This window comes from Carassius carassius, chromosome 37 (assembly GCF_963082965.1).
Source record: "Carassius carassius chromosome 37, fCarCar2.1, whole genome shotgun sequence".
Lineage (NCBI taxonomy): Eukaryota > Metazoa > Chordata > Actinopteri > Cypriniformes > Cyprinidae > Carassius > Carassius carassius.
In genome coordinates, this window is record NC_081791.1 from 17,768,867 (window position 1) to 17,789,300 (window position 20,434).

Sequence of the window (20,434 nt, forward strand, 5' to 3'; positions counted from 1 at the left end):
AAAACATACCTGGAATTTAACCAAATAACTTTCCAATTTCCACATTTAAGACAACGTTAGCTTGAGAGACATGACTCAAACAAGGATTCATTTGAAATTATTTCAATTATCGTCCGATACACACATAAGCTCAGGAATTTATTTCCAGTAAGATCTGTTCCTCATACAAAAAACAGATAATAAAAGATACAAAATGAGTATTAAATATGTCTTCAGTTTTACCGTATAGTCACTGTATATACAATAATTGTCAATATCCTGCAAGGGGGGGAAAAATCTAGAAACAGTTGCCAAAAATAGTTTTCTCTTACACAAATGGAAGAACAGAGTAACCTCAAGTAAGAACAGAAAAAAACAAGACATTTGACACTGCTGGGTTGTGAAAAGGCAAATAAATGTTAAGTGCAGCCTGTCTGAGATGACTGAAATGATCGTAAGACTCCCAAGTTATTACAAAGCCACCAAATACTGATAAAAAAATAAAATAAAAATAAACATGCCTGTAAAGGCAGAACTCCATCCCATAACATACTGAAGTCAAAAGCATTGCAGCACATTTGTGTTCTTGTGTTTCATCATCACTAGGAAAAAAAAAAAAGAACCACAAAACTCACTTAAGTTTTAAAAAATTGTCTTTCCAAAAAAAAGACTAATGGAGTCTTTCGTACTTAAAATATTTTTATAGTTAATTATCTTGACCGCATCTGTATAAAACATACAGGTATCAAAGATCACAAATATTAAGTAAACTGCTGTTTTTCATTAGAAAACCACTGAGTCTGTGATCGTCAGTTCCAGCTATTTTACTAGTCCTAGAGTGAAAAGACATCAATGTAAATCTCACTCATCATATTACTGCAACATTTATGACTTCTGATGATTTGAGATCAAGCACACTCCCTGCCAATTAACACAAATGATCATTTGAAACCATCTTAAGACAGGCCTTATTTTGACAGCTACTGCAATAGAATGGCAGCACAAGAAAAGACTGAAAATATGAAAATAACATCCTTCCATAGTCAGTCAAACAACATCTGCTGACAAAGCAAAAGCATATCAAGTTATAGGGAACTATAAAGGGGCAGAAAACCATTGCCCTGACTCTTAAAGGCTGAGACAGTGTCCCACTTAGTTGCATGAGGACTTCCCAAGTATCATTTAGACAGCATAGAAACGACCGGTGATAAAGGGCATCCCGCATTTGTTTCAGGGTTCCTGAAGTGCACAGAAGCCAAATAAAATATGTTCTATACAAAAGAATCATCCAATCACAACAGTTTCTGGTTCAGAATCTCCCATACCATTCGTCTTCTGAAATAGGGCATGTGTTTCTGTTTTAGAAATGAAAGAAAAGTTCAAATTAAAAGTGTGACCAACCAATAATTTATTTCAAAATCTACGCAACTGACGCTCACCTGTGTGAATGTGATTGGCCGGTCTTTGGTGATGTACTCAGCATATTTGCATGTGAACATTCCACAATCACTTCCATTCATTTGCTGAGGAACCTCCTAAGGATTCGGAAGACAAAAACCTTGAGATGATCCTGGAGCTATTTGGGTCAATTTAAGCCCTACATAATGCTTATGCTGGAAAACTCACATTGGGTCTTTTACTTTTTAGAGTCCATTCTGAGGTATCAAAGTTATGCCCCTTCTTGTCTTCACTTTCTTGTTTCAGATATTTTCTGTTATGCAGAGACACAATTAAGAGACTTTTGACAAGTTCTAATCATGCATAATTTATTCCGTTTATTTCTTAATGGGTTATCATGTGACTCATTTTAAAAAGGCACTTCTTGCAGATCCGTTTCATCATGTCATCCTCAAGCAGCACTTACAATAATATCCTGCAGGCCTCGTCGTTGTTTCCTCCCATTGAATCAAAGTAAGTGATGCTTTTCTTACGAAAATCCACCACCTATCAAAAGGAAAAAGAAATGAGAACAATTTTAAACAATGCTACTCCTGACTTAATAGCAAATCTATCTGAATTATTCATTCCTTTATTAAACTGACTGAAATGTATTATAATACTATTCTGAATTACTTGTAAATGTCAGGAAAGAAAGCAATGCTTCAATGTGACCTTGGTGCTGGTTCGCCACTTACAGACAGGCACCAGTGCACCCCCAGGTGGACAGGCACCAATATGATGTCTACAGAAAAGATGTCCACTTTCTTGGTCCAGCGGCGGACAGCGTTGTAACCGGAGCTCCGCAGCTTGGGAAAGAAGAAGGTGTTGAAGGTGTAAGCGGAGGGCAGGTTGGGCTGCTTACTGCGCTCCACCAGCAGGTTCATGTAGAAATTAATAACCTGAAATGGAGGAAATACATCAGTCAGGACCTCAAGTCATTGACAAACTGATAATTATGGCAACACATGACACAAAATGATTAAGAAGAGACTGTTCAGAATCCATTTACTGGCAGGTTTAAACAGAGACCTGAATGATGTAATAAAGCTCTGACCTCATCATTGAGCCAGTTGAGGTGGTTGAGCGTCTGAAGGTCCTTTCTGGTGATGGTGAGGCGGAAGCCTTCGCTGAGAACCTCATCCTGACTGCCACCTCTCAGAGCTCTGCTCACCTCCTTCTCCATATCCTGTGAGCACCATGAGCAGTAAACACACCACTAAATACTTTTATATTCAGCAGAAGAAAGGCAGTTATTCAAGTTTGGAATGACATGATGGAAGTGATGGGCGATAAATCGATAGAAGCAATTACCATGATATAATGTTCCTCGATAAAACGATAACAGGAGGTCGATAAGTGTTCAATGTAATGTTTATACACCAAAAGCGGAAAACACAACAACACTACCCATTTAAACTAGGCTTGCTGTGATAGACTGTTGACGGTGATACGGGTGTTAAGCCGCCACACCGTTGTTTTGATTTTTATTTTGTAATAATAAAAATAATTTAGTTCAGTAAAAGAACAGACACTACAATTAAAAACTGAACGCAGCTGCTCAATGCAGCGTGTTGAACGACAGTCACATCACAGATCAGAATTCATTTATCCAGTGAGGAGAGCTGACTGACAAGAAGAGCGAGGTGAGACAGACAAGACGAAATTAAAACAAAATGCAAAAGAGCTGTTTGGCAATATTTAAGGTGATTATTTAAGGTGATTTTGGAAGTTTTTTTAAACATTATTTTCTTATTTAATTGGTTCCACGCCGTTTGCTGATTTTTACTTTATTTAAAATTTGTGTCATTTATTGATTTTATTTGACATCAAGGTGTATGCCGTGCCTCCAAGCTTTCTTACTCGTTTTGTTAAAGGGTTAGTTCAGCCAAAAATGAAAATTATGTCATTAATAACTCACCCTCATGTCGTTCCAAACCCGTAAGACCTCCGTTCATCCTCGGAACACAGTTTAAGATATTTTAGATTTAGTCCGAGAGCTCTCAGTCCTTCCATTGAAGCTGTGTACGGTATACTGTCCATGTCCAGAAAGGTAAGAAAACATCTTCAAAGTAGTCCATGTGACATCAGAGGGTCAGTTAGAATTTTTTTAAGCATCGTAAATCGTATGCATATTTAAAACATAAAAGTTATATGTTTTAAATATGCATAGGCTAAATTGAGTTTGACTTTGTATTTTGTTGTTGCATTCAAGCAATTGACGCCAATTCAAAAGTGAAAGTAAAATGTGCATTGGTGATTACCGGTGTTATCACACCTCGATTAACCGGTGGGAAAATTCTCACTGTCACAACCCTTATTTAAACCATGCCTCATGGACCATTTATCTGCTCCATTCAAAGTACAAATAGCAGCGCAGCACTAGCTTAGAGCAGATGTGTTTACTCGCTGATAAATCTGGGTCACATGAGCACTAAACAGCGCTGTGAGATCCAGTGCTTGAATACATCGTAGAACACAAATGATTCTGTGATTTAAACTAGTTTAAATCCAGATGAAACAGAGCTGACAAAAAGGAAAAAAGTTTTGTGCAACAAAACTTTTCAGTCTACAAATCACCATAATTGACCAAATATTTACTGTAGTAACTTTTAATGCACTGTTGTATTGTGTCAGAATTGTGGGTATCCATATCGAATTGTATAATATTATTAATGCAGACATGCATTTATACTAAATGTATTTAGAGCACTGCTTTTAATACATAAAAACCTTATAGTTATATTTTTATCATGGTATTGAGATGCTATGTGTGGTTTTAACTGTGCTTTTTAACAAGCTACTACTACTATCAAATGAGAACAAAAAAATAGACAAAAAAAGTAATATTATTATTAATATTATCAGGCAACAGAAACCTGTTTCTTGATTTGAAACAATATCACTCATTAGAACATGCAGAAAAAATAAATTAATTTAGTTTAAGGAAAATTAAAATTACTTTCACTTTGGAGCAAACATCTGGCTTTAAATTTGAAAAATAAAGATTTGACATTTATCATTATAATTATTGATATCAGCTGATATAAAAAAATTATTTGGATCTTTTTTTGGTCATATCGCCCAGCCCTACATGAGGGTCAGTAAAAGGTGACAATTTTCAACTCTCCCTTTAGGAGCACTAACCTCTGTTAACTCTGGGAATTCTGGCTCATCTTTAATAGGCTGAGGCTTTTGGATAACAGCAGCAACAGGAACCTCCTTCTCTAGAGGGACTCGAACCTTTAGCTCAACACTCGCTGGGATGGCTCGACCCTCTCCAGAGAGGCGCTGATGGCACAAATGAGAGCATGAATGGTTAGTCACATAAAATGCAGGTGTAACATGAAAAGAGGGAAAACGTACTCACCTGGCGCAGCAGCTGAGAGGCCAGAGCCTCCTGCTCTTCAATCAACCTCCGTCGCTCCCGAGCTCGAGAGTCATAGAGGCTAGTCCTGACAATACACAGCAAAGGCAGGCGATATCAGAAGCTAGTCACTTCACCAAACTTAAAGCACTGATACTGGTACATATCAGACAAGAGAAAACAAGTACTCACAGTTCTTTGATCCACATTTCAGCCTGGAAGCACGGCACACTAGAAAGGGCAAGATAGGGTTATGTATTAAAAAAATAAGTAATAATTAAAAAAAAAAGGATGAAAAAATGAAACTCAATGTTCTCCTACCATGAGCTTTCACGCTTCTTGCCCTGCTTCTCCTTTACAAAAATTACTGAATCTCCATCATGAGCTACAGAAAGTGAAACAACACATTAAGACAACCTTAAAGCCAGAATTACATTACAAACATGAACAAGAAAGAAAGAAAGAAAGAAAGATAGAAAGAAGACTCACCTGATGACTGTGTGTCCTGAGAGGAGGTATCCTGAAGGGCAGCTGGTGATGGAGCTGAGAGAACAGCTGGTTCTTTTGCGCTGGGCTCAAGGTCATGGGCCCATAGCTGAGGCTCTGGAATGCTGGGAGACGCACCAGGACTGGGCAGGGCACTGGACGCCTGGCTGGACCCAGGCTGGGGGCTGGGCGGCAGACTGGACAACCCGTAGGACGGCACTCCAGCACAGGAGCTTGTTGGAGAGACAGAATGAAGACGACTACGACTGGACGACAGGAAGCTGGAGCTGAAATGAGGCCAAAAGTTTCACTGTAAATACGAGAAACCATTAAAAATGATCAAAAATCAAAATTCTGTCATCAACTACCCTTATGTTGAGCCAAATCCATAACCCTTGCTCATCTTCAAAAACATCTGTCCCACATTTAAAGCCAATTTCACACAGAAACTTTAGAAAGTTCATGAAGACATTGTAAACAATCCATACAAATGTAGTTTATATGGTAAACGGAAGATCAAAAGTCAAGTTTGTGCTTCCGCAAGAACCAACAAGATGTTCTTGCATGTCAAGTAAGCACAGTTGTGCCTTCTGTCTTCACTATTTTTAATAAGTTCTAAGCATTTGTGCTGATTAATATTTATATGTGAATAAAAGCCTAAATTAAATAATATAAAGTAACTGTCTCCAGAAGACTTGGATTATGATCTTACACGGACTACACACTTTCAGTGGATGGACAATAAGCATGAGAGAATACAAAAACAAATCTATATTGAAAAAGTAAATTTGTGTTCTGACAATGAAAGGAAGTCTTATGGGCTTGAAATGATATGAAAGTGAGCAACAGAATGACACAATGTTCAATTTTGGATAAACTATCCCTTTAAACAGCTCAGGTTTAGTCACAGACACAAAGAACACACATTTTAAAGTAGCATGACACAGACACTCACAAATCTCGATGCGAGCGAATGCTGGAGTGAGAACTTCCATCGTGAAGGAAGGTCGACTGGCCACCAGACACCACAGCTAGGAGCTGCCTGTAAACCTCCTTTTCTTCCTCACGCACCGACTTTAAAAACAATAAAAGAAAAGTATAATTAGGGCTGCACAATTAGTGGAAAAATTTGAAATCACAATTTTTTTTATTTTTATAAATTAATAAATAAAACCACAATATCCAAATTTCCTATACTTTTTTTTTACTGTACTAGTTTGTAGGGATACATAATTTGGCCCAAATTACGATTACCGTACATATCAATATGACTACACAACAATAGTAATAACATTTATTTTTACTACTATTAAATGAAAATATCACAACCTGAACGTGTTAATAAAAACAGTTCTCTTCACTTTGAAACATACTGCCTCACATTATTTAAACCGTATCCCTTGTTATTTGTTTATAAGAAACTTATTGTGCAGTCCTATGTCCAAAGAAGTACCATTTTTTTATGCCATGAAATATTGGTTTATTAAGCAAACCAGTCCAATGTGTGTCTAACCTCCTGTGCTGTACAGCGTGCTCTGGCCCGGAGGAGGCGGTTTGAGCTGCCATGTGAAGGACTCTGGACCACTCGGATGGGAAAGGTCTTCTCATACAGGCTAGTGGCTTTTCCTGAACTGGTCTCAGATGATGACAAAAAGCTACAACAGAAACAAATTTCCTTTCAGTTTCATTGCCTTGCATTTATTACACTCTTTCAAACCAGAACAATTTACAGAACAATACCCATCAACAAATGATTTTTACAAACCCCTAAAATCATTCTAACATAAATATCATGAATAGTTTAGATTTAACTTAACCTTTGTGGTCGGTGGTACAGGGATCTGCCCAAGCGGGGAGAGGGGGAAGGTTTTGGAGTGGAAGAAGGGGTTAAGTTAACAGAGTGTCCGTTAGCTTTGTGTGTCTCATGGGGTGGATGGGCCATACAAACTTGTCTTCTGCTCGCTTTTGATATCGTCACTGACTCTTCAGTCCAGAAGGAATCTGTCAAAACGAAAAAGACTATGTCAGCATATGTTTTTGGCAGAAAGAAAAAAAAAAAAAAAAAAAAACTTTAGCTGTTTTTATCCTTACCTGATTTTGTGACAGTCCTCCAGTCAACTGAACTAGATGGAGCTACAAATGTGACTTCAAGTATATCACGTGACCGATCCCCAAACTTTACGAAAAAGCAGAACATGTATAGCACAGACAAAATGAATTAGACTGCATGACAGTTTTTGCTCTTCTGTTATAGCTGATCTCAAGTAAACCCACTAAGACCTTAATTAGCAAAAAAGTACCTTGTTTTCCACCCTCAAAGATGCTGATGTAGCAGAATTGGCTGCAGGTTCTGATGGTATTGTGGTTTGAGGTGGACCCGGTGATGATGGCAGCATGTTCCCCGGGGCAGGTATGACACTGTTCTTTACCCAGTATGCAACACTCGAACCATGGGTCTTCACTCCTTCGGCTGCATTTTTCACTGTATCCATAATATCTCCTGGAGAACAAGAAACAAAATGTTATTGTAATTGGCATAAATTAGTTTTGATCATGTGTTCATAATGATTTTATTTACCCATTCTGAATTTCTTCACCACTCTCTCCTCCTGATCAACTGAATCTCCATCTTCCAAACTAGAAGAACATTCAAAATCGAGACAGCTATTTCAGTATAAATGAACGTGTGATAAATATTTGAAAAATAAAATTGTTCATTATTAACACTTATATAAAAATAAAATGTATTCATAATGAACAAAAATAACTGAATAGAACATCATGATATCAACTTGTTAAAGGTTGCTCAGTTGTTTTATTGAAGCAGCAAACGCGCAAATATACTCGGGAAAACAATATGGTTTCATACATTACAATAAACGACAAAAGAAAAGAAAAAATAACACAAAATAAAGAAAAAGCTCCAGACGGGTACGCGTTTCTGACGTCACGCTATCAAAACATTTCGCGCTTTAATGACCGAACCAAAACATAAGGACTCAAAACCCCGTTTAAAGACCTAAACTTTCATTTGTAAGCCCAAACAATAAATAAAAGAACAGTTCTTGGACTTACACGTAAAGCCCTTACAGTTATGTGCACATGTAAACAATTCTTGTTACCAGTCTAGTGGTCTCTTTCTCTGTGATTTCCGTTCATGATCCACTCTCACGGAACCGGTTTGAACCCCATCAGCTGGAGCACCGTTTCGCAGACTGGCGATCCCGGTTCCGATCCACTCGTAGAACTTATTAAACATAATGAAAGACTGAAACTCTCGATTCTAGCGGGTAAGTCAAGTCTTTCGGGCTGTCAGCGCAGTCCCAAACGCGGGCTCCCTCTGTCCTTCATCCGCGAGCCACTGCTAACCAGCTTTGTTAGATAAAAGTCAACTAAATCCTTGACTTAAACACGACTAAACTAGTTCAGATAAACCCACACCGCTGATCTTTAGCTCAACCAGCTAACACGCGAGATACCAGCCCAGCAATAATTACATCTGAAGTGCACCGGGCTCCAAACAGCTGCGCGCGTGTGTTAGCATCTGTTGTGGATATTTTTTCCTTACTGACTCGAATTTCTCAGAAGCTGTGAGCGATTCTGTGAATGAGATATTGAGTACACAAAGTTGCTTTAACGCCTCCCGCTTCTTCCTTATTTAAAAGCAGAACATGGCCGAAGCCCACATGTTAAAACCGCGCTTTCCCATTGGTTGAGCTGAGCGGAAGAGCGTCATCAGTGCGCAGTGTTTTGAAAGAGGAATGGTGGGATCAAGTGCAAAGTGTTTCAGTGCATTTATATATGGTTTAACTTTAAATACAATGTTATAGTAGAGGGGGTTGGTTATTCTCAGTGACTCCAATAGTTTTAATCATTTAGTGATTCGTTCAGTGGCTCTCTCTGCAGGTTACAATGTTATGTCAGTAGGTGGCGATAAATAAATGTTTGTGTTTTATGAGCCAGTCACACATCGTTCATTCAACCGTCTTTCTATCTTTACTTAAAGCTGCAGTCCGTAAATTTTGCCTCTTTGTTGCCATCTCTGTTTGAAAACCTGCAATCGCAGCTGTTCGCGGAGTTATCTTCCTTGCGTGGGTTGTGCTCCGACGCGGATGAATCTAATGTTCTGAAGAGTATATAGCCCCTTTCACACTGTGATTCCGGAAAATACTAATGTGTCATGGCAATTGTTCCCGGGTCACTAGATTTTGCACTTTCACACTGCCAGTGATTACCCGGGATATGTGCGTGCTTTCACACACAACCCGTAAAGATCCCATAAAGACACGTGACATCAGGGTGTGACATGTAATGTACGAGTCGAAAACGCTAGGCACGTTAACTTTCACTTAAGCTGACAAACGATCTCAGCGTCAGCGTGGAAAGTGAGGAACTAACTGATCTCTGCTTCATTACAGTTTGCACATATTTGTTTCGTCGCGAATGTTGATCTGCCTTCAAAACACCTGGTAAAAGAATTGCACGATAACGTGCGTCATTACTACGAAACACCCTTTACAGCATTAGTTCTGGCTTTTGTTCACACAGCGCTCATTCTGGGACTGAACCCGGCAATGATAGGTCCCCGACCTGGGTTCAATCCCAGAATCAATCCCGGGCCGTGACGTGTTTGCTTTCACACAGAAGGGGACCAGGCAATGTTCCGGCAATTTTCTGGCTCCAACGTGCAGTGTGAAAGGGGCTTAATATTCTGAAGAGTATGTGTGGCAGGCAGTCACCACATCAATGTGGATATTTACTGTACTTCGTATTCACAGATTCTAGCCTGCGTCTTGGAAATATATGACTCAAATAAGAATTTTCACCATATATTGTCATCTGAACAAGAAAGTAACAAGTCTGCCATGTGTGTTTTGTCCAACGGAGGAAAAAAGCATTACAATAAATTGCACCACAAATTGTCGGTTAGCTCATATCACATCAAACCATACAAATTATTATCACTGTAATACTTTATTCTCAAATTATTAATGTTAACAACATCAGCATTGCATGCCTATGAGTATATTAGCGTGTAGATTTCAATTTCTGTAAAGACAAATATCTAATTGTCATACCATTCAAATTTCATATTAAGAAATTAATTTAACAAAAAGCAAATTATGCTCCCTTCGAACTGGTTTTCTTTAGAATACAAATCTTGTGTAATCCCAGGCTATCTGTAATCAGTAGCACATTTAAAACTGGAATATAATTGACTTTCATTCACGTGTGTTTCATAAACACATAATCCTTTCTGGATTTACAATCTGCCATCAAAATGATAAAATTAATTAGCTGCTTTGAGAAATATAAATGATCTGGCTATAAACGATCTGCCACCTGCAGGATCCATTGACAGACTTGACGTAATGACGCAGTGCCATGCTCAAATTTTCCACGAAAACCTACCCATACCTCTCAAATTAGAAAACATTATTATAAGATAACCATTGTGAATCACACTAAAGTAAGGCGATAGTTTCTACTGGCTGATTATGTACTTGCTAAAATGTTGATTTCAGATCAGAATTATATTAAGTTACGGACTGCAGCTTTAAAATTGCGTGTCTACAAATTTATTAATGGGGTCATATGATGGTGCTAAAAATAACATTATTTTGTGTATTTGGTGTGATAAAATGTAGTTTAAGGTTAAAAAAATTATTTTCCACATACTGTACATTATTGTTTCTCCTCTATGCCCTGCCTTTCTGAAACAGATTTTCACAAGGCTAATCTCTCTGAAAAGCGAGGTGTGCTTTGATTGGCCAGCTATCCAGCGTGTTGTGATTGGCCAAATGCCTTAAGTGTGAGATGGAAATGTTATGCCTCTTAACATATTGTGAAGCCATGCATGGCCAGAGCGACGAGACATAAACATAAAACATGATTTCTAGTCGTGTTTTCTTTTGGAAGGCAAAAACAAAGTAGCTTTGCTTTCTCAACCGAACAATGTCACACATCGTGGCCTTGAGTGAGCAGAGGCTGGAGGCCTAGAGTGAGCCGCGGATGGCTTGAATGAGCAGAGGTGGGCAGCTTGAGAACGGTGCAGCAGGCGGATTCTACGAAGGAGCTTGCAGCAACCACATGTGACGACCCCGGGCTGGACGCCACTTCGTCCATGGTGAAAGCCGATTCGGCGATCCACAGTGCAAAGTTAATGTATTTCCTCAGCAACCAGCACAGATCAGCTCCAAGCATGACGAAGCAGATATCTCTTCTCTTTTTAAGGCCAAACAAAGTAGTTTCGCTTTCACAGTGAAACACACAGCGTCTATACGACATGGCGGCGGCAACAACAATACTACAACGAGAATAAAAGGTACGTCTACTTTCTTTGCGTGAACATCTTGGTGGCCTTATTGAAATATTCTCACATCGTGATGTAGACATGTGGGGGGTGTTGGAACGAGCTGTTTCAGGGGGCGTGGACAAGTGTACATTTTTATAAAGAATATCTCTTTTGATTTGATACTTTAGTCTTTGCACAGATCTTCTTTATTCACCAAGAGCTTGTAACACTCTACTTTGAAATCACATCATATGACCCCTTTAAGAGGTCTCAGAAAGAGTTCTAAACGTCATGCACATTTTCCCCATAAATGACAACAAAACTGGTCTATTAATCCTGGTTTTCTCGTTGACATAAATAAAAGGTCCCCATGTATGAAATGTAAGCTTGTTGTTTTATTAAAAAGAGAGACAACTGTGTTGTCTATAATGTTGTTAACACACCTGCACACAAAGATATAAAAGGGATTATATTTGTGTTTTCAGGGGGATTCAAAAACATCTTTTTCACTACTTTTTTTTGCCAATTTATAACTGAAACATACTTGTCATTTAATAATTTCATATTCAATAAATTTTAATGAATTCCATTTATTGGTCACACAATGTTTCTATACTGTAAAGGCCACAAACGGGAAAAATGTATAATATGAAGCACTGCATTCTGTTTAAATCCAGCTACAATGATTTTGCACTCTTTTAGTGAACACTGTAAATCTATGTACACATCCAAAATCATTTACAACTCATTTTCTTCAAAAATAGATTTTTGCTATGATAATATATTAATAAACACTTTATGGAATGAAAAAAAATAACAACACACTTAGGCCTAAACAAAATAAATAATTCTCAAAAAGCATATCTCAATCAAGCTCACTTTACAATGGCAGCAAAAATCTAAATAGAAAATTCCTATGAAATATTAAGGTAATTCAAATGGAAGCACTGATTATTTAAATCAAATTTGTACAAATTAAGTGTTACTTCGATTCATAGGTGCACTCCTAAAACCCAGCCAGCTATTCAAAAAAACTTGTTAACACTGTTATGGAAATATTCAGCACAATATCAAGTTTCTCAGTTAGTTAAAATGTCCTCATGCTGTGATATCATATGAAATTTTTGCAGGGTCGGACACAAAGAGGAATGTGATTGACATTGATGGATAAATCCTACTACACAGTTTCACCTCAGTGTGATGCTCTAATATTTCATGCACTTTCACTGCTAATGACATCATAGAGGTTTCACAGCTGACACCAATGCATTTTATATTTTCTGTTTTGTTTTCTATGACACCAGTTGTAAAGTTGTAAAGTTTTACCAGTGTACATAAGCAATGTATATGCAAGACCTCCTTCACGCTACAGGATTAACGCGTGGCACATCGTCAAAGCTGAGGTGAGTTTAAACAACAGCGTGCACTGAAGATCCATATCATGCTGGAAAGACATGATCACTCAGATCAGAGAGACAAAAGAAGAGCAGTTGGAGCTTTAGGTTAACGGCACATTCACTGCCTTTCAGGAGTTCCAAACAACTGGAGAAAGAAAGAGAAGATGTAAACAACGTCCAGGTATATGCTGAGGGTGGCAAAGATGTATTCCTCAGGACTTATTGTGCATTGCTTTTCCCCCATCAGCATCTGTGTGTCAAATGCCAGGAACTACAAGACAAGAGAGAGATTAAAATAATGCAATGACAATAATTACGAACAAACACAAGGGATAATGTTGTGTAGGGGTCCTACAAACCTTATCAGTATTTATTTAGCATTAATGATATGCTGACTGTGCATTATCCACTTTTTACTCTGTTACTCAAACAAAGAAATCAATAAATGCATGGACAATTAAACCCCATGAAGCCTACTGTTATCATATTTGTTACACAAAGGCCTCTTTTGTCTGATTGACAGTTTACTTTTTTTTTATCAAGTAAAATGCCTTTCAGTAAATGTTTTTTTCTTCTTCTGTGAAATCTTTACAGATTTGTATAAATATAAGAATAACTTTTATAATGTTAGTAATATTAAGATGAACACTTACTGGACTGAAGCAACTTGTGTATGAGCTCCTTATTCTCAACATATCATGCCATAAAAGCCTAATTTAATGAATACTCAACACAAAACATATTTTTTTCTGTCTCTAAAAGGGTTGTCTAAAGGTTTAAAAAAATGTTTCATTTAAAAAACAAAAACAGATTCTGACTATACCATATATCAGGCTTCACGGCGGTTAATACTGATCTGAGTCGAAATTATTTTAAAATTATTTACCATGCTAAACAGTATTGCTCCCAAGGCAGCGTACACAGCATGCAACCATGGAACCTTTAAAGAAAAAAGAAAAACTTAAGTGGAAGTACAATCTTATTTCTGTGAATATTAAAGTAATAATACATACAAGAAATAATACATTTACCAGTCAACTACTAACTTACATATCCAAAGGGCAGGATGACTGCCAGGAAAAGTCCACAAATTAACAATACTGTGCAAAAAACTAACAGCACGCCTTGGTATGAAGTAATGTCAATCTGTAAAATCACAAACATTTGTTCAGTAGGAATATACTCTAGAATACAGTTAAAAGTATTGCAAAAATGAAAATATGTGTTGCTTTTAAAAATACTAACCTTGGTTTGGAAGCTAAAGATAGTAATAGCAAGACACACCAAGGCAGTGATACCCAGGCAGATGATGACAGATTTAGTATTGTAGTAGCTAGAGAGAGGGGGAATATTGAAATAAGAAATAGGCCTATCAAAAACCTGACATCTTTATGCAAAAATATTTCACTTGAATTCATTTTGTGACATATGAATTATGAATATGAACCCATAAAATATGCAGAACATGCTTAACACCTGTTGTTAACGTGTATGTAAAAAAGATATAATTCACATATAATGTGGGACTTTACCTGGAGAGCATTGCTGTCATGTAAGAAAGAGACAGAGTCTAGAACAGAAGAGGAGAGATTGATGTTTAAACAGAAGAAGACTTTCTTTTCTATGTGGAAATAAGCTTGTTCTTGATCAATACTACTATTCCTCAAATAATAGCTAGTTTAATAACCAAAGACATAAGGTTCTTTTGGTTCTTTTAATACTCACAAAAATAATGAGCAGAATCAGATTCCATGGAAACTGCCTCCTTTAAGTATAAAAGATTGAAATGAACACATATTACAGTATATAATGTGCCAATTCTTCTCAAATAGAAGTTTATTGCTGAAAACAATATAAAAAATTATATTATATTATATTATATTATATTATATTATATTATATTATATTATATTATATTATATTATATTATATTATATTATATTATATTATATTATATTATATTATATTATATTATATTAATATGCATTTGTATCTCTACAAGTAGACTCACCGGGGTCCACGGCAGCAGGATAGGGTCAGATATGTGACAAAAAACACCACACTGTTGGGAGAACAAGACAATCAAGCCATTATACATTCACAGTGGATAACAGTGCATAGCAACACATAAAGTAGGAACTTGCACTGTTACTGAATTACTGTATTATATGCTGTCTATATTCAAACTGAATTTTAAGGTTTGCATTTAAAATGTCAACCCAAAATAATAAAGTCTACTTACTATGATGCCCAGTACCAGCCAGGGTTGGCCTGTATGTAATATTTCACAGGTTCACTACAAGTAAGAAAAGACATACTTGATAAACAAGCTTACAAAAAGGAATTATGCATTATGAACGTCTGTTCAGTTCATACACTCACCAGAAAATGAAAACTGCCACAAAGGCTAATGTGACAGATAGCTGGAGCATCAGGATGGTGTACACCTACAGGAAATAATATGACATTAATTTACTCCATATTGTCCACAGCAGCCCAGAACTGCTAAACAGAATGCAACAATACCTTGCGGATGAATATCCTCCTGATGTTTTTGTCATCCCAGCTGCATTCGGTGAGCATCTCACTATCTCCAGGATAGGCTCCGCTATGACAAGGGCTTCCACCTTCTAATAAAAATAAAATGTGAAACATTTTGTTTCTCAACTTAAAACATCCACTGTGACTGTCATGGGTGATCAATATAGTATATAGTGTCCAGAATACATTTGGATTTACTGAATTAAAGGGATAGTCCACCCAACAATGCAAATTCTGCCATCTTTTACTCCCCCTTGTGTCCTTCGAAACCTGTATGCATTTATTCATTCTGTCACTGAAACATAGAAGATTGTTTTTTGAAAATTGTTTCAGGTCCCATTAACTTCCATAGTATTTCATGGCACCCAAAACTGTTTGGTTACGGAACATTCTTCAGAATATCTTCTTTTCTGTTATACAGTTTTAAATTACATGAAGGGGAATAAATGATAACAGCATTTTCATTTTTAAGTGGACTACCTAAATTACCTTTTACTAATAATTTTAAAGTGCAGATCCGTTTAAAAAGGAAATTCATTAAGGAAAAAGTAGTATTACCAGCAGTTGCCTCGTCGTAACTTGGAGGAGCTGAGGCCATCGGCTGAACATCCGAGCCATTGTTTGACTTGTTTGTCACTGAAACCTGTAAAAATATGAAACTTTATGTGTTATATGTGCACTTAATGGCAATATATTAGCTTTCCATTAACAATTATAGATAGATATTATTGAACAGTTCTTAAAAGGAGCCTGTATTGCTACAGAACCTACTATTCACTAATTTATAATATTATTCATCTGTCAGAGAAATATTGCTAATTATAATAATAATAAAAAATAGTTATAGAATTATTATATTTTATATGGTTACACTGTGCATGGATTGGTTAATCGGTGTGCATAATGCCATCCAAAAGTGTGTGTTCAGTTGAGAATGGAGAGAGTGAGTAATTGATCTGGTCATTCCTTCTCAATGACTAATTCATTGTAATAGGAGAGTTTGCTGTTGGTAAATGACATCACAAGGCACCTTAAAAGATGCTTTCCTCCTGTATATCATGATCCATTTAATTCTATGAGTTAAAAAACGAACCTTGTCAACAGAAAATATAAAGATTTCTCGCATAAAAAAATCAACAGAACTATAAAAAGAAATCTGTTTAATCAGGTGTATTTACAACACACAAAACGTCTACTTGATACTTTTTCTGACTCTACCTTTGCAGCTTTCTCATGCAGTTGAAATACATTATAATAGATGAATTTCTTTTTTACAGCCATTCAGACCACTATTCACAGACAATAAAAAAACTATTTCCTTTTGGTTAATAGCCAGCAATTAAAGTCAAATGATACAATCTGAAAGCAGTGTAAAAAATCCAAATGCTTACCTTTCCCTGGGTCATGGTCTCAGTTTTCAATCTAATTTGGCTTACTTCAAAAAGTCTTTGCCTCTGTCTTCAGTCTCCGCACCTGTCTGAGATGCTGCACACAGACGGTGATGATGCTGAACTGCTGTAACGACCGCAGCTCTGTGAGGACAAACCCCCTCCCTTACTCTAAAAGGCACATTCTAGCAACATCGAGGTTTTAAAACTCCATTGACTGAGGCTCGGGCTGTACCAATTAAGCGGGCACCAGAGGGGGGCAACCTTTCCCCCATGAAGCACGTTAAAGTGTGTTAACAACTGCAACACTTGTCCAGAGAGTGCCAGAAATTTTTACGCAGCTCCAAAACAGGAAGAAGTGTAAGAGGATGAAAGAAAATAGAACATATTTTAGTAGATATTTAAAGGAATAGTTCAGCCAAGAATGAAATTTTGCTGTAAATCCACTATATATATTGTGATGCTTTTATCAGCTGTTTGGATTCTCATTATGACGGCACCCATTCACTGCAAAAGAACCACCGATAGGCAACTGATATAATGCTAAATTTATTCAAATTAAGAAACAAACTCATTTACATCTTGGATGACCTGCGAGTTAGTATATTTTCATTTTTGGATGAACTGTTCCTTTTAATTTGGTTTACAGAGTCTTACCTTGAGACAACAAAATCAAAACATCTAGAGGTCCTCAATTCAAAGCTATTTATTCATTCAAACACCATAACGAATAAAAAAAAAACCTCAGTGATGTGTTATACTAACAAGAACTCTGTCATACAGTACAATATCTCAACATAAAAACATGTTGCGTTTTGCTTTCTTTGGAATACTGATGTATTAAGCATAATTGCAATGATAATTGTCTAAAGTCATGTTTAATTGACACATGACGTGACTAATGGATTTGTTCTCCATGACCAGCATGTCCCACCGTTTGTATTTTAGAATTAATTTACATCTATTTAATTTGCATTGATCCTCAAACCAGTAAGAAATACTTCTAATCAGACAAATATTTATTTGACTGTATCGCTCAAGCATCAATCCAGTCTTATAATATTATAAACAGTATATTTTAGTTCCTTTAGGGTTTCTAAGAATAGGTGGTGTCAGTTTTCCTTTGACAAACTGATTACTCTTAACATTCATCAGTGACATGAGGAATAACAACAACTACAAACGACTAATCTAACAATGGCATGTATGATGAGTGAACAAAAGAGCACATAAAATAGTCCTACTAAAACACAATGCAAATATATAATATACACAAATGCATCACACAATAATTCTCCGACCTCATTTTTCAGATTTCATGTTTTTGTTTAAAACCAATATATAGGCCAATTACAAATATTTAAAATATTAGTGTCATGAGCAACTGTTACTGTAAAAAAAGCAGCTCAGCTGATGGTTAAATTTTTATTACAGAAAGCAGCAGCAGACTACTGTATAAGCTATATTTATTGTCAGGTTTACTATTCCAGCTCTGTCTGAAGCCACAAAATGTTTCAAGGCAACAATAAGGGTCAGATGTGACCTCTCAGATTACAGATTGTCATTTTAGGAACACCAGCTTCTGGCCGACTCACTTGGATGGGTAACCTGTCATTGATCTCACAAAAGATATGTGAAGCTTGTTGTAGTGCACTGGTAGCATTTAGTTCTCACACTAAGCATGTTGTTTTTGCTGTGGAGGGAGACCTGGAGAAAAAGGCATTGGGTACCAAACAACGTAAGTCAAGTACCACCCTAATATCCCACACAGCGTCCCTATAACCTTGTCAATAATATCATGGAAATACACAGAAGTGCATCCGAACATCCATATCCAGATAGCCACAATCGCATTGAGTGCTATATAAAGACAATCAAGACAGATGTTTCTGTGACTCTGTTGTATGTGTAACATTGGCACCATTTCCTCCACAATCACAAGGGAAGAGTAAGTCAAGATGAAGGAGTGTCCCGATATGTCAAATCCTTCCCAGATGAATCCGGCCTTCCTGCACGCCACCTTTGTGGTAATCTCACCATGAATAACTTGCTTGTTGTCTGACGCATAGCACGAACCGGTAATATCTTCAATGTAGAAAAAAGTCCCAGTGCAGGTGTACCAGATGAATGTTGCCACCAGTAATGACGTCAGACGCCTCAACATAAATGTGTGGCTTCTATTGTAAAGGTTGGAGTAAAAGATGAAAGGCAGAAGTAGAACAATGGTCCATCCCCAAGAAACTTTCACAAAATATCTGAAAGTTAAAAAAATTAAGTGAAAACAATTAAATGACTTTGGAGACAAACATCAATGTCATAGCAAGTTGTTAATGTCAACAAGCATTGCTTTTTAATATCGTTTAAAGGCTATTCCATTTATATAACATATTATCGATATTAGCTAAAATAAATTAGTTTTACATTGTTTTATTAACTATAGGTCAGGTTGATACAGTATACTTCTACTCACAGATTTAAAACATTTCTGCTGTTACTGAAGTAGCTCTCCGGCACAAGGCCCGCCTGTTTCAAAATCGATCCTGTAAACGAAATACAAACGAACAAATGCGGTAAACAAGTACGGGCACACTGCTGTCTCCAAAGAGAAGTCAAACTGTTCACTAAGCTGCCTACTGCAGCCATGTTGTTCTGCGTGCTTGCTGTGTGTGTTTGAATGCGGAAACAGTAACCATCACGCTACTACGAATCCTAATCTGGTGACGGGTTATCGATTAATATTCATGAGCAAGCATTCGCCATTGGAGGACTACTAAAAAACGTCGCCATTTCCTCATTAAATATCCAAGAGTGAGACGTCCGTTATAGGAAGGTTACTGAACACGTCGGCGCTGTCTGATTAATATGCATGAGCAAAACCTTCCTTCTAGTAGCGGGTGAGTTGCTGCTGTCATCATTAATCATCACGAAAAGTAAAATCTTTCGTCGTTGCATAAGATTATGGCAGAAACGGCAGAATATATGTTTGGTTAAATAAGGACGGTTTGAAAAAATATAGTTCTTTTAAAACATATCAAAATATATTTACATAAAAAAAAACTTTGTAGAATGGGTGAGTATCCTTTAATAGCAATTTTGTCTCGGTCTAGGCGTTCTCTGTCCAATAGGTGGCACTATAACATAGTCACGAAAAACCTCTACTTTTATTTTATTTTTTTAAAGAAAAAAATGTAGCCTAAAAGACACTTTAAAATTGTCACATAAGAATTAACACATCTTCCCATTAAATACATTTTTGCACACATTCTTGATGTGCTCTGTTTTCGAACCCAAATATCTACAGATGCACTTGAGAGAACAGACAATGTTCAGTTTTCTATTCTCAATAATGTTTTAAAATAATACGTTTGGAATGATTTAAGAAATTAACTTGGAAAGTTCCACAGGCTTGCTCTTGTTGCACTCAATATTGGCAAGAGTGTATTTATTCAAAGGCAATGTTTCCAAGTATTTGTGCCATTTGGCTAGGCTGACTCTCCACTCTCGTTTCCTCATATTGTGCCAGACAGAGCAGTCTGACAGGATG

General features: G+C 36.9%; 3 protein-coding genes across 5 annotated transcripts; all 3 read right to left on the reverse strand.

The window, feature by feature from the left end:
* Positions 1 to 86: 86 nt before the first annotated feature.
* Positions 87 to 8,965, reverse strand: LOC132118226 (sentrin-specific protease 1-like). Of its 3 annotated transcripts, none has more exons than XM_059527911.1 (18): positions 8,392 to 8,965; positions 7,848 to 7,906; positions 7,570 to 7,769; positions 7,361 to 7,445; positions 7,087 to 7,270; positions 6,783 to 6,924; positions 6,225 to 6,343; positions 5,273 to 5,556; positions 5,105 to 5,150; positions 4,976 to 5,014; positions 4,787 to 4,871; positions 4,564 to 4,707; positions 2,474 to 2,605; positions 2,115 to 2,318; positions 1,844 to 1,923; positions 1,606 to 1,690; positions 1,419 to 1,514; positions 87 to 1,334 (listed from the first exon to the last, which is right to left on the reverse strand). In XM_059527911.1, exons 1-18 carry the CDS (start codon positions 8,526 to 8,528, stop codon positions 1,272 to 1,274), a joined length of 2,184 nt encoding a protein of 727 aa, XP_059383894.1. In that variant the 5' UTR covers positions 8,529 to 8,965; the 3' UTR covers positions 87 to 1,271. The 3 variants fall into 3 exon arrangements, with proteins under 3 accessions (XP_059383894.1, XP_059383893.1, XP_059383895.1); XM_059527910.1 differs by having other exon boundaries at positions 5,105 to 5,168; XM_059527912.1 differs by lacking the exon at positions 8,392 to 8,965 and adding an exon at positions 8,345 to 8,364 and having other exon boundaries at positions 5,105 to 5,168.
* A 3,992-nt stretch (positions 8,966 to 12,957) lies between these two features.
* On the reverse strand, positions 12,958 to 17,304 carry LOC132118239 (protein lifeguard 2-like). Its single transcript, XM_059527939.1, has 12 exons — positions 16,894 to 17,304; positions 16,061 to 16,145; positions 15,488 to 15,591; positions 15,344 to 15,408; positions 15,204 to 15,257; positions 14,973 to 15,023; positions 14,687 to 14,726; positions 14,494 to 14,531; positions 14,207 to 14,294; positions 14,012 to 14,107; positions 13,848 to 13,901; positions 12,958 to 13,232 (listed from the first exon to the last, which is right to left on the reverse strand). Exons 1-12 carry the CDS (start codon positions 16,906 to 16,908, stop codon positions 13,080 to 13,082), a joined length of 843 nt encoding a protein of 280 aa, XP_059383922.1. The 5' UTR covers positions 16,909 to 17,304; the 3' UTR covers positions 12,958 to 13,079.
* A 277-nt stretch (positions 17,305 to 17,581) lies between these two features.
* On the reverse strand, positions 17,582 to 19,627 carry fitm2 (fat storage inducing transmembrane protein 2). The gene is made up of 2 exons (XM_059527940.1): positions 19,361 to 19,627; positions 17,582 to 19,145 (listed from the first exon to the last, which is right to left on the reverse strand). Exons 1-2 carry the CDS (start codon positions 19,531 to 19,533, stop codon positions 18,566 to 18,568), a joined length of 753 nt encoding a protein of 250 aa, XP_059383923.1. The 5' UTR covers positions 19,534 to 19,627; the 3' UTR covers positions 17,582 to 18,565.
* Positions 19,628 to 20,434: the final 807 nt, after the last annotated feature.

Coding starts and splice junctions, on each gene's coding strand:
- LOC132118239 (XM_059527939.1), bottom strand. Junction 15,258..15,343: donor GTGGCAGTTTTCATTTTCTG/GTGAGTGTATGA, acceptor TCTTACTTGTAG/TGAACCTGTGAAATATTACA. Junction 13,233..13,847: donor GAGCAATACTGTTTAGCATG/GTAAATAATTTT, acceptor CTTGTCTTGTAG/TTCCTGGCATTTGACACACA.
- fitm2 (XM_059527940.1), bottom strand. CDS start 19,533: ATGGCTGCAGTAGGCAGCTTAGTGAACAGTTTGACTTCTCTTTGGAGA. Junction 19,146..19,360: donor AGCAGAAATGTTTTAAATCT/GTGAGTAGAAGT, acceptor TTTAACTTTCAG/ATATTTTGTGAAAGTTTCTT.
- LOC132118226 (XM_059527910.1), bottom strand. CDS start 8,528: ATGTTTAATAAGTTCTACGAGTGGATCGGAACCGGGATCGCCAGTCTG. Junction 5,557..6,224: donor ATTCGCTCGCATCGAGATTT/GTGAGTGTCTGT, acceptor GCCTCATTTCAG/CTCCAGCTTCCTGTCGTCCA. Junction 1,515..1,605: donor TAAAAAGTAAAAGACCCAAT/GTGAGTTTTCCA, acceptor CCGAATCCTTAG/GAGGTTCCTCAGCAAATGAA.